This window comes from Schistocerca gregaria, chromosome 3 (assembly GCF_023897955.1).
Source record: "Schistocerca gregaria isolate iqSchGreg1 chromosome 3, iqSchGreg1.2, whole genome shotgun sequence".
Taxonomy (NCBI): domain Eukaryota; kingdom Metazoa; phylum Arthropoda; class Insecta; order Orthoptera; family Acrididae; genus Schistocerca; species Schistocerca gregaria.
The window spans coordinates 947679852-947696672 of NC_064922.1; the positions used below are offsets into that span (position 1 = coordinate 947679852).

Sequence of the window (16821 nt, forward strand, 5' to 3'; positions counted from 1 at the left end):
GTAGGCAGGTAGGAGTGGGTGACAGCATGCAGGGAGAGGGGAAAGGAGAGAAGTGGAGAAGGGGAATGGAGGTAGGTATACTGCTGGAGTGGGCGCGGTGCAAAGGGGACAAGTAGGTGGAGCGCTGGGACTAGCGAGACTCATATCCCTGCAGTAGACCTAGATGTAAGACCTATCCCACGCATCTTCCCACCACCAATTACTCCACTCGTGCCACAGGCCCCTCCTATCCAATCAAAGGCAGGGTTACCTGTGAAAGCAGACACATGACCTACAAATTAAGTTGCAATCACTGTGCTTCTTTCTTCATGGGCACAACCAATTAACAGCTTGTCTATTTGCATGATCGCCACTGCCAAACTGTGGCCCAGAGATAGCTGGACCAACCAGTTGCTGAATATGCTGCCCAACATGGTGTGCTTTACTTCAATGAATGCTTCACAGCCTGGGCCATTTGGATCCTTCCTACCAACAGCAGCTTTTATGAACTATGAAGGTGGGAACCTTCACTACAACATATCATTCGTTCCCACAAGCTGCCTATCCCCTTCCCTCCTTACATTCTAGCACTATAAATGCCTTCATTCTGTCTTTTCCCCTTTTCTACTTCTCTCCTCTCCCTGCATGCTTTCCCCACCCCTACCCTGCTACCTCTCCCCTTCCCCAACCCAGCCTCCTCCTTACCGCCACCACCCACCCTGCATTGCTGCTCACATCAGATGCAGTTTCAATCTGTAGTCTGGCCAAAGAGGCCAGAGACAGTGGCCGTGTATGTGTGAATCACGCCTGCGTCTGTGAGTGTGTGCTTTTTACTTCCAAAGAAGGCCTTTTGGCCACAAGCTTAAATGTTTAACAGTCTTTTCATACTGCCTGTCTGGGGCTCAATGCTTCACGTATGCGGCAAGTAGCGATTGATTCTTTTCATAATGTTGTTGTTATTTCATCCTCAGCTTTCTATTGTTTCACTATTGTTGTCAGCTAATCGTTCTGCTAAAAAGAAGCAAACTCTTGATTAGTGATTTTTTTGCATAACAAACAAATATCATGCTGTATAAGTATTTCCTTTGTTGGTCAGTAAATGGTAATCAGGATTCAGTCGGTACCTCCTTGTAAAATACAAAATAACACGCCAGGAGCACAACTATGAAATTATTTACTTTTTTCATTCCCTGAGTGTTGGTCCCTTTATGCAGAATACTCTTATCAACAGTAAATGTCACAGAAATATAAATCAATACAAGTTATCACCAAGTGCAACGCAACAGACTTAAAGAGCAATAAAAACAAATTTCAATACGAACACCAAGAACAATTTATAAGCCAGTGGGACAGGATGGATTCTTGTGTGGTATTGATACTTTATTGGGTACTTACCGTTAACGGTTGAAGTTCACATGCAAATGGGTTGAAAGTTTTAGAGCCATCATCACAGTAATCATTGAATTCATATTCCATATCTGGAAACTGAAAACACACTTAAATTAGCACAATAATTAGTCATAATGTTTATAGAAAGTACACAATGGTTAACTTTTTTACAATATAGCAGATTTTGGAAAATATCAGAAATGACAGAAGGCAGTAAAGGATGAGTCTAATATCGGTACGTATGATCAGCGTATAGGATAACTGCAAGAGAAGGCTTAATTGGATGGTTAACACCAGTGCTAACAAAACAATACAAAGAGTTATGACTATGGAGATGCTGGATAATAGACAAAATTACTTGATAGTTTTTACCAAATAGTGTAGTGCATGTGTGAGATTGTTGCACTAGACCAAACATTTATGTGAAGTTATGAGCAGAATAAATAAGTCAGCATAGGGAATCCTACAAGACAAATTCCTATAGAAAAATTTCTAAGTTCAGACAAACTGGAAACAAACGAATGGCTACCATGACAGTATACTATGGCACACTGCACCAAATACTCAGGAGGTTGCCTGCATTTCAAAGACAAACAAATTATTCATGTTTACTGGTCGTTTTTTTCGAAGATATAATGCAAGGGTTTGTGTTAGTGCAAAGAACACAAATATTCAAATGCCTTCACCAACTTTGAAAAATAATTATTGCTTTGTGTGTGTGTGTGTGTGTGGAAACAACAAAATAAATGGTTCCTTTTCAATTTTATTTTCTGTTTATTTCTAAAACTTTTATTTGGCTCTAAACTTTTGATTTGTGTTTTGGTACGATTTTAACATATTTCATAAATACACTGAAACAGTATCTTTGTGTTATGTAAGTTTTAGAAAAAGAAGAGTGTGCTATACATCTGTATGTCATGAAGATGAAGAGACAGTGGTCAATAATTTCTGAAGATCTTTAATTTTTCCTGGACACTTTTGCATAATCTGAAAGAGTTACTGGGTATGAAAATAAGTTCTGACACAGTAGACATGTCACAGAATAAAAATAATCACTACTCTAAATTGTCGTAATCTTGGTTCTTACTCAGACCAGAAAAATAATTTAGTACTATAGCAGAGCATATGAGAAAAGATGGAGTATAAAAACCAAGTAACAGCTCATTCTGTTTTACTTTCACCTTTTATTAAATAAAAAAGGCTAAAACACAATTATCTACACTGTGCAAACACAGCAGAACTTAACATATGGGACAAACCATGACTGTTACCCTTTAAATGGAGTCCATTAAAGAATGAAGTTTCTATTCAGCCACTTGTCAATCAGTCTGATGTAGAAATACAAGGCAAAAAAATATAACCTGAAATTTTAAATTTCGTATTTAAAAAAATCATTCATGCTGGAGCATGATACTGACATATCATCATTTGAATGTTGCAGTGACTGCTGTATGGAGGACGTATAAAACTTAGTTAGCCCTTTTGTTGCACAATATCCTGCGAACCATGGATGAAGTGCAACAAGCAGATTCCACACACCTAGATTTCTGGAAAGCATTTAACACAGTGGAATAATGTACACTGTTAATGAAAGTCTGAGCATACAGGATAGGTTTTCATATATGCAGGTGGCTCCAAGATTTGTGTCCTGGGTGGTGAGAGTTCATCAAAGAAGAGGGTATTGTCGGGAGTGCCCCAAGGAACTATGACAGCACTGCTTTTGTTCTCTATGTATATAAACAATCTGTAACTGTTTGCTAATAACACTATAGTGCACTGTGAAGTATTGTCATCGATTGACTTTAGGAGCATGCGGGACGACTTTGATAGAATTTCTATTTGATGTCATAAATGACAGCTTGTGCTGCATGTGGCAAAATGTAAATAATGCAGATGAGTAGAAAAAATTCTCTTTTAATGTTCGGATAGAGTATTACTGGTGTGCTGCTTGACACAGTCACGCTGATTAAATGTTAGCACGTAATTTTCCAAAGTGGCATGAAATGGAACAAGGGAAGGTGAATGGTTGCCCTCAGTATATTGGCAGAATTCTAGGAAAATGTAGGCCATCCACAAAGGAGACTGCACACAGAACTCTTGTATGACCCACTCATGAGTACTGCTTGAGTATTTGGCATCCCAACTAGGTCGGATTAAAGAATGACATTAAAACAATTGAGTTGTGCTGCTAAATTTGTTATCAGGAAATAATGCCTTGTGAAATCAAATGTGAATTCCTGACGGGGAGACCATACTATTTTGTGAAACACTATTGAGAAGGTTTAGAGCACTGTTATTTTTGGCAGACTGCAAAACAATTCTATTACCACGAAGTCTCGTTAAGAACTGTGAAGACAAGGTAAGAGCAATCAAGGCTTGTATGGAAGCACACAGATGGTCATTTTCCCCGCATTCCATCTGTGAGAGGAATAGGAAAGGGAATGACTAGCAGTGGTGCAAGGGTTGTGGAGTATGTATGCACACATAGTTCATACAATAATGTAAACATGGACGTAATTTAATTCTCATATGATGGACATAGAGAAGTTATGGGCGCAGTTTAAACAGATGTTTAACATAAATGGCTCTTCTCTACAGCCAACCTTACATGTTCGTTCCATTCCATGTCGCTTTGGAATGTCAACATTACACCTAGATATTTAATCAAATTGACTATGTCAAGCTGCATACCACCAATATTGTGTGTGAACATGCTAATCTGTATTAACTTACATTTTTATGCATTTAGAGTAAGCTGCCATTCATTACACCAAATAGAAATTCTGCCCAAGTCATCCTGTATCCTCCTATAGTGATCAAACAATGACACTTTCCCATACTCTACAGAGGCACAAGCAAATAGCTGCAGATTGCTGCTCACTCTAACTGGTAGATTATTTATGTGTGTAGAAAACAGGAGTGCTGTAACACTTCCCTGGTGCATTTCTGATGGTATCTTTTTTTCTGATGAACACTCACCATCCAGGACAAAATACTGGTTTCTATTACTTAACAAGTCTTCGAGCCACTGACATTTCCTAGCACCTATTCCAGACATCTGCAGTGTGGTACTGTGTCAAATGCTTTCCAAAAATCTAGGAATCTGGATTGCTCCTGTTGCCCTACATGGATGGTTTTCACAATATTGTGTGTGAAAAGGGCAATTTTAGTTTTGCACAGGCGATGATTCCTATATCCTTGTTGATTTTTGGATAGAAATGTAGAAATTCAGAAAACCTATAACATATTGGTTTGTAATTTTGTGAGTGCTTTCTTTCACATCCTCCTTATATACAAGAGTTCCTGACTTTTTTCCACTCACTTGAGGCTTTCCACTCGGCGATAGATTTGTAACAGATTTAAGCTAGGTAAGGGACTGGTGCCGAAGAGTACTCTTTGTATAACCAAACTGGAATTCCTTCTGGACTTGGCAATTTATTTGTTTTTAACTCTTTCAGCTGCTTTTCAGTGCCAGGGATGCCTGTGTCTTTGTGTTCCATTAAGGAGTTTGTGTCAACAAGTAACTAAAGAAGAAGCCTCCAACTCGCCTAGTGATTTTGCACAGGACTAGAATTTTATAGGATTCTCTGCAATACCTTTCACTAACATACGATGGTAGAAGTTGAATGCTTTGCACATTGATCTTTTTATAGCTGCATTTTAAGACTACAAATATGTGTTCATGGCAATGCAGTAGTTAACCTAGTTACCTCCACATTACTACTATTATGTGACAGATTTATTGGAGTTATTTGCTGTAACACCTGCTTGGTTGATGTTTGAAGTGAATCTGTATATTTTTAAGCTCGGGTTATAATTTTACATTGTTGATTAGGCCTGTTGTTTCGATATTTTAACAAAGAAGTTTGAACTATAATATGTGTACCAGTTACATTATTTTTTCAAAGGTGATGATAAGTTCTTAAGTGACTAGGAAAATAGTGAAAGAATGCAAAGGGATCCTGACAGTTGTTCAGTTTGCTTATTTCCATCGACTATACTATTGACTTCTCACTATGAAAAGGCTTAAGCCAGTTTTATAGCTATAACTCATATTTCTCAGTGAATAATACGGCAACATAAGCTATTTTAATTATATATTTTCTGATTTATACTTAACTATGTTCAATCGCTCTCTCTCTCTCTCTCTCTCTCTCTCTCTCTCTCTCTCTCTCTAACCCCCCACCCCCAATCAATACCATTACACATCACATTCAGAAATTCTTCTATCAATCTTCTATCTTCTTATCAAGTAAACATCAGATATTTTAATTCCAATTTGCATCTCTATTTAACAAAAAAAAATTTTGTTTAGAGTAACAGTGGGTGATCAGAAGACCAGATCACACAAAGATTTATAAAACAATTTTGACTTCTTTGAAAACTAAAATAAAAATTGGAGTTCAGGCAATTAATGTGCTAACAAACATGACCTTAAGGTGCGTTAATGAACATCTAGATAGCAGATAAAAATGTTCACTAAAGAAAAACAGTATGAAATAAAACAGACACTTTGCTGTCCTGTAGCAGTTACTGATATTGCTGTAACACTGATGCATGCATGTATGGAATTTAAATTAGTGATTTCAACAGTTTAGTTCATTCCATTTTATTACTGTCCTCATCATTCCTAATGCTCAATATTTTAGTAATAACTTTGTAAAGCAAAACAAGGGAGAAATGTTTTGACACCTTTTATGTTTAGTACAGCTCCATATGTATTTATGTCCTCTTAACCCACTTCAGCATCCACTCAGACATAAATCACTAAGACAACATCATAAATCTATAAAAGGATTGATGTACAAAACATTCAACTTCCATCATCATATGTTTCCGAAAGAGCTTGTCGAGAAACCTAGAAAATTCTGGTCTTATGTAAAATCGCTAAGCATGTCAGAGGCTTCTATTTAGTCACTTGTGGACCAGTCTGAAATGACAATAGGAACCATTAACGAAAGCTGAAATTTTAAATTTAGTATTAAAAAAAAATTCAAACAGGAATACTGTGTGGACATACTACCATTTGACAGCTGCACAAACTCCCATATGGAACACAAAGACACAGGCATCCCATCCCTGGTGTTGAAAAGTCACTGAAAGAATTGAAAACAGGTACGTAGCCATGTCCAGAAGGAATCTCAATCTGTTTATACAGACAGTACACTTTGGTATTAGCCCCTTACTTAGCTTGTATCTGTTATGAGTCTCTCACCTGGTGGACAATTCCAAGTGACTGGAAAAAAATGCAGATGATTCTTGTACATAAGAAGTCTGTGAAAGAAAGCACTTGAAAAAATTACAAACTCATATCTTCAATATAGGTTTTCTGCAAAGTTCTTGAGTATAATCTAAGTTTACATACAATAAATTTCCTCGACACAAATAAACACAAATATAGAAATCATTGCCTGTGCAAAACTCAACTTGCCCTTTCCCCACATTTGATCTTGATCCCCCTTCCTCAACCATTTAACTATATTCCCGTATCCTGAACTACAGTATTTGCCCACTGTATATGTATGCACCCCCCCCCCCCCCTTTTTCCATGCTCCCCGAAATCATTTGCTTCTCCAAAGAACACACTCGATATTGCATTTCTAAATGTAACAAAGCAGTCTGTATTTGGTTTGGACAGTGATTTTTTTTTAATATTATTCATCTGACTGTCAACTAATAGCCAGTTGACAACTGAATTCCTGGAGGCAGGTCCTATCTCCAGTTATCAGACAACTGAGGAACAGAAATTTTTTGGCCATGCATTTCTCAGGTTTTATGTTTCTTTTAATTGCTATGTTTGTGTGCCCTGCTTCCTTCATATTCAATTTTAGACCAATCTTTTCACTTTCTTTGTGTCCTTTCAAAAAGAGTTAGGTTATGTTAACCGGGGACCAAGAAACGATGGAGAGGCTCCGTCCCGACTGCAGCCGCAGTGGTCTTCAATCCCACTACAACTATCGCAGTCCACTTCACCCCTCTGCCGCACCACACCGAACCCAGGGTTACTGTGTGGTTCGGTTCCCGGTGGACACCCCTCCCCCCTCCCTTTGGGAATGGTTCACACTAGACAAGTGTAACCCCTATGTTTGCGTGGTAGAGTAATGGTGGTGTACATGTACGTGGAAAACTTGTTTGCGCAGCAATCGCTGACATAGTGTAGCTGAGGCAGAATAAGGGAAAACAGCCCGCAGTTGCTGAAGCAGATGGAAAACCGCCTAAAAACCATCCACAGACTGGCCGGTTCATCGGACCTCGACACAAATCCACCCGGCGGATTTGTGCCGGGGCCCGGGGCTCCTTCCGCCCGTAAAGCCGTGTGTTAGACCGCACGGCCAACTGGGAGGTCAATACGAGTTAGTCCAAATTATCTTTGTTTTCTGTCAGGAGAGAAGTTTTGTTGCCTAACTGACGTAAATATTATATCAATTTCTGTAAGAATGTCTGTATTACCCAGGCCTGCACATTCCTTGACTGCTTCAAATATGCCGGCGTGCAGGGCGAATATGGTGTAGCCCTGAACTGTGCCCTTTCTGACCCTGAGTTACATAACACTCCTCTGTCGCATTTCTGACAATATCTTTGTCTCTAATGAGCACTCACCATCCAAGACAACACACTACCTTCCACTACTTAACAAGTCTGCAAGCCACACACAAATTTCAACTACATTATGCCTGTCAACATTTATGAATACATTTCTGAACCTAGTGTACAAAAATTTCTGTTACCTCAGCAATTTCTGAGTATTGTTATTAAACCTCAGTGGGTCTTTTCTGTCCTTAATCCACTTACTTGTCACTTATTTTTCCGCAGTGCTAATAACAAACAGTTTAAAAGTTGCCCATAACTCCTCCATGTCCATCATACTGGAACTAAATGATGTCCACTCACCGCCCAAGTAGGATTTTAAGAACTGCTTATTTGCTTTTTCTAGCATAAGAACTCTCCCAGCCTCTTAATGAATTTGTTAACTTCAACAGATATTGTGGCGATGACAACATCATGATTACTGTTTGTAGCTGTGAGATCAAATTATTTCCACTGAATGTGGACTGTCGAACTAGTTACCCACAACAGATTTTGGAGTAAGCATTCACAACTACTTTGCAAGCCTGTCAGCCTGTAGGACCTGCAACAAATTTGTAAACAGCCCATACACGGGTTAAAGTTGCCACCAACCAACACTGCATTATCTGGGAACTTTGTTGCTACTGACAAGGGACCCCATCGCACCTCCGTAAGATTTAGTGGTAAGATGGCCCAGTGAATAGCTGGCCTGTCAAAATCTGAACACACATCAAGCACAAAAACAGGAATAAGACGTACTGAATGGTGAAAAAAAAAAAAAGCAAAATAAAAACAGCGAACGGTCCAAGCTTAGTAAGCGCAATACTGAGTGAGACCGAACAGCCGCAGTGTCGTGGTTAAGTGCTCACGGTGTCGGACTGTAAACCAGATGAGACATGTTTAAAACTCCCTCATGCCATTTATTTTATTTTGTTTTTCACAACATTATGAACTGACCATCTGGTTACTGAAATGTTTCTTCTCTTTATGTATTCTTGAAAATTGTCAAACTATGCACTGGTTATAGAATATGAGTCATGTGGTAAGAATATGTTACTGTCGCAAGTAAATTTGATGAATAGTGAGTGCAGACAAGATACCACATACACGACTCACAGAAATGGAAACGACAAATAAACGGGTGTGAACTATATTACAACAAAGGAATTCAAAAGTCGAAATTTCCAAAATGGAATGCAAAGTGAAAAACATTAAAAACACAAGTTTTGACACAGCACAGAGATGCTGTATGATTGTGAAACTGTTGTGTTCATTTGTTGCAGCTTATGTGACAAAACTACTGTTTTCATCATTTTCTTGAGAGTGATCACATTTACATTCATATGAACACCTAAATCAGGCAAAGAGACATATCTCATTCACTTACCAGACATACAAATTTTGTGCATTGATACGAGATTCCTATCACATGACACACATACTTCACTAATGCTGTGTATGACACACCAGATATGTTTTCCAGTGGAGCATTAGGTTGACTTGTCACCTTGTCACCAAATGTTTGCAGTTCCCATTCGAAAGCCACTTCCTTTTGGCTGCTATTGGAACAGTTTTACAGAATCCACTGTCATTACAGGTCCCTACCTTACACCTTGCTGTTGCAAACGGATATTACACCACGACACCGACTCAGATTTGAATACAGCGGACAGGGATGGGTGGTGGTGGTGGGGGGGGGGGGGGGGAGGGGGAGGAGGAATGGTATGAGGGAGGTTTGAACACAGCTCACCTGCTTCGCTGTCCAACATTGTGACCACTTACCCACGACACCGTTGCACCTTCAGGCTGCTCTATATTGCACTCCTTGTCCTTGGACCGTTCCACTCCAGGTTTCTATTTATTTATTTATTTATTTTCCACAGTTCAGCAGACCTTCTTCCTTTCATGCTTGACCTGCATTTTGTTTTTGACGGGCTGCCCCCTGGGCTTCCTTACCACTAAATTTGAGGGGGGTGCGATGAGGAGTTTCCCTTGTGAGCATAGGCATTCTTTGAATTACTTTGAATTATTATACACTGAGATGACAAAAGTCATGACACACCTCTCAGTATCATGCTGGATCCCCTTTTGCCCAGCACAGTGCATTGGTGTGGACTCAAGAAGTCGTTGGAAGTCCCCTGCAGAAAGATTAAGCCTTACTGCCTCTATAGCTGTCCATAATTGTGAAAATGCTGCTGGTGCAGGATTTTGTGCATTAACTGATCTCTTGATTATGTCCCATAAATGTTTCATGAGATTCACGTCAGGCGATCAGGATGGCATAATCATTCTCTCAAATTGTTCAGAATGTTCTTCCAACCAATTGGGAACAACTGTGACCCGATGACATGGTGCACTGTCACCCATAAAAAATCCACCATTGCTTGGGAACATGAAGTCCATGAATGGCTGTAAATGGTCTCCAAATAGCTAAACATAACAATTTCCAGTCCATGATCAGTTCAGTTGGACCAGAGGACCCAGTCCATTCCATTATGGAGCCATCACTAGCTTGACAGTTCCTTGCTGACAATGAACCATGGCTTCATAGGATCTGTGCCACACTCAAATCCTACCATCTGCTCTTACCAACTAAAATTAGGACTAATCTGATAAGGCCCCAGTTTTCCAGTCATCTAGGGACACCCTATATGATCATGAGCCCAGGAGAGGTGCTGCAAGCAGTATCATGTAGTTAGCAGTGGCATTCATGTCAGCCACCTGCTACTATGGCCCTTTAATGACAAATTTCGCCACAGTGACCTAATGGATACATTCATAGTACATCCCACACTGATTTCTGCGGTTATTTCATGCAGTGTCACTTGTCTGTCAACACTGACATCTTTACGCAAATGCCACTGCTCTCAGCCATTAAGTGAAAGTCGTCGCCCACTGCGTTGTCCAAGGAAGTATTGCCTGAAATCTGGAATTCTCGGCTCACTCTCAACGCTGTAGATCTCGGAATATTGAATTCTCTAATGATTTCTAAAATGAAATGTCCATTATGTCTAGCTACAACTACCATTCCACATTCAGTCTGTTAATTCCCACTGTGCTGCCATAACCACGTCAGACATCTTTTCACATGAATCACTGGAGTAAAAATGATGGCTCCACCAATGCTCTGCCCTTTTGTACCTTGTGTATGGAAACTACTGCCATCAGTGTATGTGCATATTGCTATCCCATTACTTTTTGTCCTTCATTGTATGGACAATTGGCAGACGGCAGCACAACTGTACCAGCAAAAGTGAACCTACTTACAGCAAGTGCACCACAAAACTGTTCACAACAGTGTCTCGTCATTTGTGTTAGGCAAGCTCATTCATGGGTGTTGGAGGAACAAGTGTTGAACACTGTTGAATATGACACCAGAGTCAGCACCAGACCAATACCACGGGGTAAGTCAGATGACTGTGTGGAACATTCTCCAAAGCAACTGCCACTATTTGTATCATTTACAATGGGGGCAGACCTTAACACCTACAGACTTGCCTCCACGGCAATAGTTTTGTCACTGAGGTGCAGTATCAGCAACTTCCGCAACACTCACCTATAGGCTACAGAGGATCCATGGCAGCACTGAACCATTGGCACCAGTTCTGCCTCAATGTGTAGGCAGAGATCATTGGCAGCTGCCTCGTGGGACTGGTCATCCTTCCACAACACCTTACAGGCGAGGCAGATCTGTACTTCCACAGATGACCCTGCCTCCTCTGCTGCGAGACGTGCATTTGGTCGTAGGAAGGGTAGTGTGGTTACTACGTGATTGTGCCCCAGCTCATTTTCACATTTCAGTGTGGAGGTATCTTGTCGTCAAACCGAGCAGATGGCTCAGATGAAGTTGTCCAGTGATGTCGTCTGCCCAGTTGCCAGACCTCAAGTCTTTATATCTCTAACTGTGGGCACACCTGAAAGAAGTCAAGCATAAGGAGCCCACCTTGGCTCTTCAGACACTGGACTAATGAATTCATGCCATCTGTGATGCCATGAGGCTGCAGGGTGGCACATTCGAGCCTGTGCATCAGTCGTTGCTGCATTATGTTTACACATGCTTATAGGCCCACGGTGGCCATTTCTTGTACAACAGTGGTCTCATTATATCACATTGTGCACTGTATTGTACAGGCTTAATGAATTAATAAATACCCTATTGCATGGACACTGTGCATTTTTGGCCATATGTACATAATGACCTTTTTTTGCTCCTTATCTTCTCAGGATTTATTTCCTCCATTCTGTCCCCATTTAGCAAAGAGACAAAAAGAGGGAGGATTGCTAACATAAGTTATGACCATGAATGTGGCAGGATGTGAGGATAATTTGGAGAGCTAATTCAAATCTCCAGAGCTCAAGGAAACTAGTATTGGGTGGGACGATCCAAATGGCCCATGTGGTGCAGCAGACACTTGAGGCCTCTCTAAGTTGTGCTATATGCTCAGTCAGTGTTGTGCTGATCATTCCTATATAAAAAGCCATCTGTTGAAGACATGTTACATGTTGCTCGGAGTTTGGGGTTGTATGAATTACCAGTGATGAGCTTAGAGTAAGTAGAGGGTGGGTGCGTGGGGCATTTACAGTGAGAAAGATTGCAGGGATAGTCTCAGAATGTCACATGGTTTGACTAAGATATTACAGAGGTTGGGAGGCAGAAGGTGGCAGTAATTGGTGTGGGAAAGATATCAGGTGGGGATGATCTCTTCTCATGGCTTAAATCGAGGAAGTCATAATCTTGGTGAAATAGTGCATTGAGTCATTCAAGGTCTGAGTGGTGCTGGATGAAAAGGAATACCATTCTCATTTTATTTAGAGTTGGGAGCTGTACTTGTTGGAAGGTGAAAGAGATATACTGCCTGAATTGGTTTGTGGACAACCTCTGTAGGGTAGCTGAGGGAGTGGAAAGCTTGGAGAAGTTGGTGGTACAGTTGTTGGGGTATCTGGCATTGGACCAAGTATGTTTGCCACAGATGGCTAGGTTGTAAGGAAAGGAATGTGTAGTGTGGAAAGGGTAACGGCTGTCAAAATGGATGTACTATTGGCACAGTCCAAGCTACCACTTGGTAGCTCATGATAGTAACAGAATCGACAATAATAGCTAGACACAGTATGACTTTCAGCCCATATTCACTTGTTTCATCCAGCATAATTACAATGATGCATATACCAGAATTATTGTTTGTCATTGTGTTACTTTTAATGTGTAGAGTTCTGTTTCATGTATCATAATCAAGGACTTTTTTTTAATTAATTAAAAAATGAATGCTGTCAGTCCATCAAAGGAGGTATTAACTCCGACAATCTTGTACATAAAAGGAGACCAATTTCATGTAGCCCAGCATGTAACATTATGATTAATGGCATCAAATGCTATGATGTGGAAAAGCAGTGAAATAAAGTCTACACCTGTTTCCATAATCATGGAAAAAGAGCTGCTACTTACACTGGAGTAAAGCCTATCCAGTATGCAAATGCTGATTAAATTTAGCAAGACTCACACTGATGAGCCTCCAGAAACTCCAAGGAGTAGGAGGTTAGTTTCTACTATTCCACTTCCGTACAATATAGCCATCAGCTGCATCTGAACTACTGTAATAGGTGTGTATGATTAAACTCAGAGAACATGTTGTATAAGCACACCTATATACTGCATTGAATATTTTATATTTTATTTTGAAATACTCACTGTACAATATATGGACAAGTTGCAGAATTGAAACAGAAATTGATTACTTAAAAAATTGTATCTTTGGGATAAAAACAGAAACTTTTATTCAGTGCAGAAAGTAGATTCCCAGCATAAAAAATTTCCGCCAGATTTGCAGAATAGGGTAATGTGGATTTAGGATGATACCTCTCCTAGCGGAATTTTCATGTCAGTTTACGGTATAACTGTGGTTTCAGCGTAGGACTTCATGTGGGAAAGGCTCAAAACAAGAGCTCAATGTCATTTGAACATGAGGACATTGTGGAATAGTGATCTCAGTGTCTTGTACACACGAAATTCATTACAAAAGTGCGAAATTAAATATTTTACGTTGACGAATCTTGGCTCAACAGTATTTGAATATGTGGCAAATGTTGGCAAAATGAAGACATAACTGGTGTGACAGTTTGGGGAAGTGCCTCCAAAAGATAAATAGTTGTGACTATCAGGTCAAAAAATGACTTCATAAGGGAGCTCAGTTCAAGTTCTTTAGCAAATTGACCCAAGAAGATTACTATGGCCAGATTAATGCAGTCAGTTTTGAAAAATGGTTTAGAGAGCTGGTGTAACCAAGTCTGCCTCCTCCACTCCATTACTGTGTGAGGTAGTGCATCCTATCATAGGAGGCAGCTCAAAAAACTTCCCACACATTAAGATTTAAAAGTGGCCATAATCAATTTGTTATGAAAGCGAAACATCCAGTGTGACAATAGCACGATAAAAGGACGCTCCTTGATGTTTTACTTGACTCAATAAATGTGCTGATAAGTGTTATGCTGTCAATACATTCACAAGTGAAGGTAAGCCAGTGATTCAATTGCCACTACACAAATGGAGCCTGAATGCAGTGGAACTTGGGTTAGTGAAAGTAAAAAGGACCTTCAGTGAACATAATATAACTGGAGATAGGTCTCCAGAAAACTTCCAAAAAATTTACAGATTCTTCCTTTCTGTCAATCGCTGGAGAGGTTCTGAGCAGACTACTGTCAGAAAGTAGAGGAACTAAAGAGAGAGTATTGATTGGATCATGGTGTACACTGAGAGAACCTCTGTTCCCACAGACCAATACCTTCAGTCTATTAGTTGCAACTTATCTTCCTATGTACGAGACACCAACCGTTTCCTCCACCGACTCTCTACAGTTCCTGTTCTTTTGCCAAACGACGCCCTGCTAGTCACTACTGATGCCACCTCTCTTCACACTAACATTCCTAATGTACATAGCCTTGCTGCTATCGATCACTACCTTTCCCAATGCCCGACAGATTTCAAACCAATAACCTCATTCCTAATCAGCACGATCAATTATATCCTCAGCCACAATTACTTCACCTTTGAATGCATCACCTACAAACAATCATTCATGGGCCATCTACAGAAATCCCTCCAAACCACCCACAATCCCAAACCTGGTTGAGATTCACTGATGATGTCTTTGTGATGTGGATCATAGGTGAGGACAACCTATCCACATTTCTCCAGAACCTCAACACCTTCTTCCCCATTCACTTTGACTGTTCCCCCTCTACCAACAAGCCACTTTTCTCAATGTTGACCTCCATCACTGAGGCCTCCATAGACCAAAATTATCCTCCCAACCCTATACAGAAACAGATCTCCCATGCCTTATCACTCTACTCATCTACCATCTCTCAAAGTCCCACCACCATACCACAAAGGGGCATTCCCCTCGTGACTCAGTTCCACCAAGAGTCGGAGCAGCTGAATACCATTTTCCACCAGGGTTTTGACTACCCCTCATCATGCTCTGAAGTGAAGAACACCCTACTCACTATCCTTCCCACATCTCCCACAGTAGTATTCCATTGACCACCGATAATATCCTCGTCCATCCCTACTCCCAACCCCTTGCCTGTAATAGACATAGATGCAATACCCGCTCCATATATATCCTCCCACCACCACCTACTGCAATCCGGTCACAAGCATAATCTACCTCGGCAAAGGCAGTGCTACCTGCGAGAGCAGTCATGTGCTCTACAAGCTCAGTTGCAACCACTATGTTGGATTCTAGGTGGGCATGACAACAGACAAGCTGTCTATCCACACAAATAACCATTGCTGAACTGTGGCCAAGAGAGAGAGAGAGAGCTGGACCACCCTGCTGCTGAGAACACTGTCCAAAACAATGTTCTTCACTTCAATGATTGCTTCACAGCCTGAGCCATCTGGATCCTTCCCACCAACAGCAGCTTTTCCGAACTGCACAGTCAGAAACTCTCCCTGCAATACCATATTTACTCGAATCTAAGTCACACTTTTTTTCCGGTTTTTGTAATCCAAAAAACTACCTGCGGCTTAGAATTGAGAGCAAAGTAAGCGGAAGTTCTGAAAAATGTTAGTAGGTGCCGCCACAACTAACGTCTGCCGTAGAATATATGTAGCGCTACACAGGCATGCGTTGCAGGCACAAAAATAAATACTGGCACCAAAACCTCTGCGTCAATAAATAAATTTAAGAAAAAAAAGGTGGTAGACGAGCTTTTTTCTCCGCCCTGAGTTTCGACCACTGCATTTTCATGCATTATCCAACGAAGTAAATACAAATTCCGTATTGTTCATCTTCGAATGTAGCAGCCTTTCAATGTACTACGAAAATCCAACTGGCAAGATTGATTGGGATGTTTGTTTGTCAATATGGCTAACTCTACATTCTGAATTTTTTCCTACCTGTGACAAGAGGTGGTTCCTAATAGGAACTTTTATGAATTGTGAATCACATGCAGTATTCTCTTCACTATAAGAATAATACGAATGTAAACATTTTGCCACGTATTCTTTCGTGTTTGCAGCTATCTCATTTAAATCCTGTCTGCCTAATAAACTACGAAACTAAGAGTGAGAGAACAGCAAATGCGGAAGAATATACATATCGTGTCATGTTTATATTCGTATTATTCTTATGCTGAATAGTGATACAGTCAGAAATGAAGCACGGCAACTGACTAGATTTTTAAATCTAAGATGACTCTAATTTCTGTGCAGAATGTATTGTACTAAAGAGGCTTAGATTAGGGAATTTTTTTCCCTTGATTTTGAGTCTCATTTTTCAGGTGCGGCTTAGATTCGAGTGCGGCTTAGATTTGAGTAAATACGGTATATCCTACGTTCTCTTAACCCTCCTGGCTTCATCCTGCATTAGTCAGTGTCCTTCACCC

The 16821-nt window shown here is 40.4% G+C and overlaps 1 protein-coding gene across 1 annotated transcript in view; it reads right to left on the minus strand.

The window, feature by feature from the left end:
* Positions 1–16821, minus strand: part of LOC126355879 (protein virilizer) — a 97933-nt gene that overhangs the window by 31456 nt on the left and 49656 nt on the right. The window contains exon 8 of the mRNA XM_050006379.1: positions 1375–1464. Within this exon, the coding sequence (XP_049862336.1) occupies positions 1375–1464 (90 nt within the window). The remainder of the gene's footprint in view (positions 1–1374; positions 1465–16821) is intronic.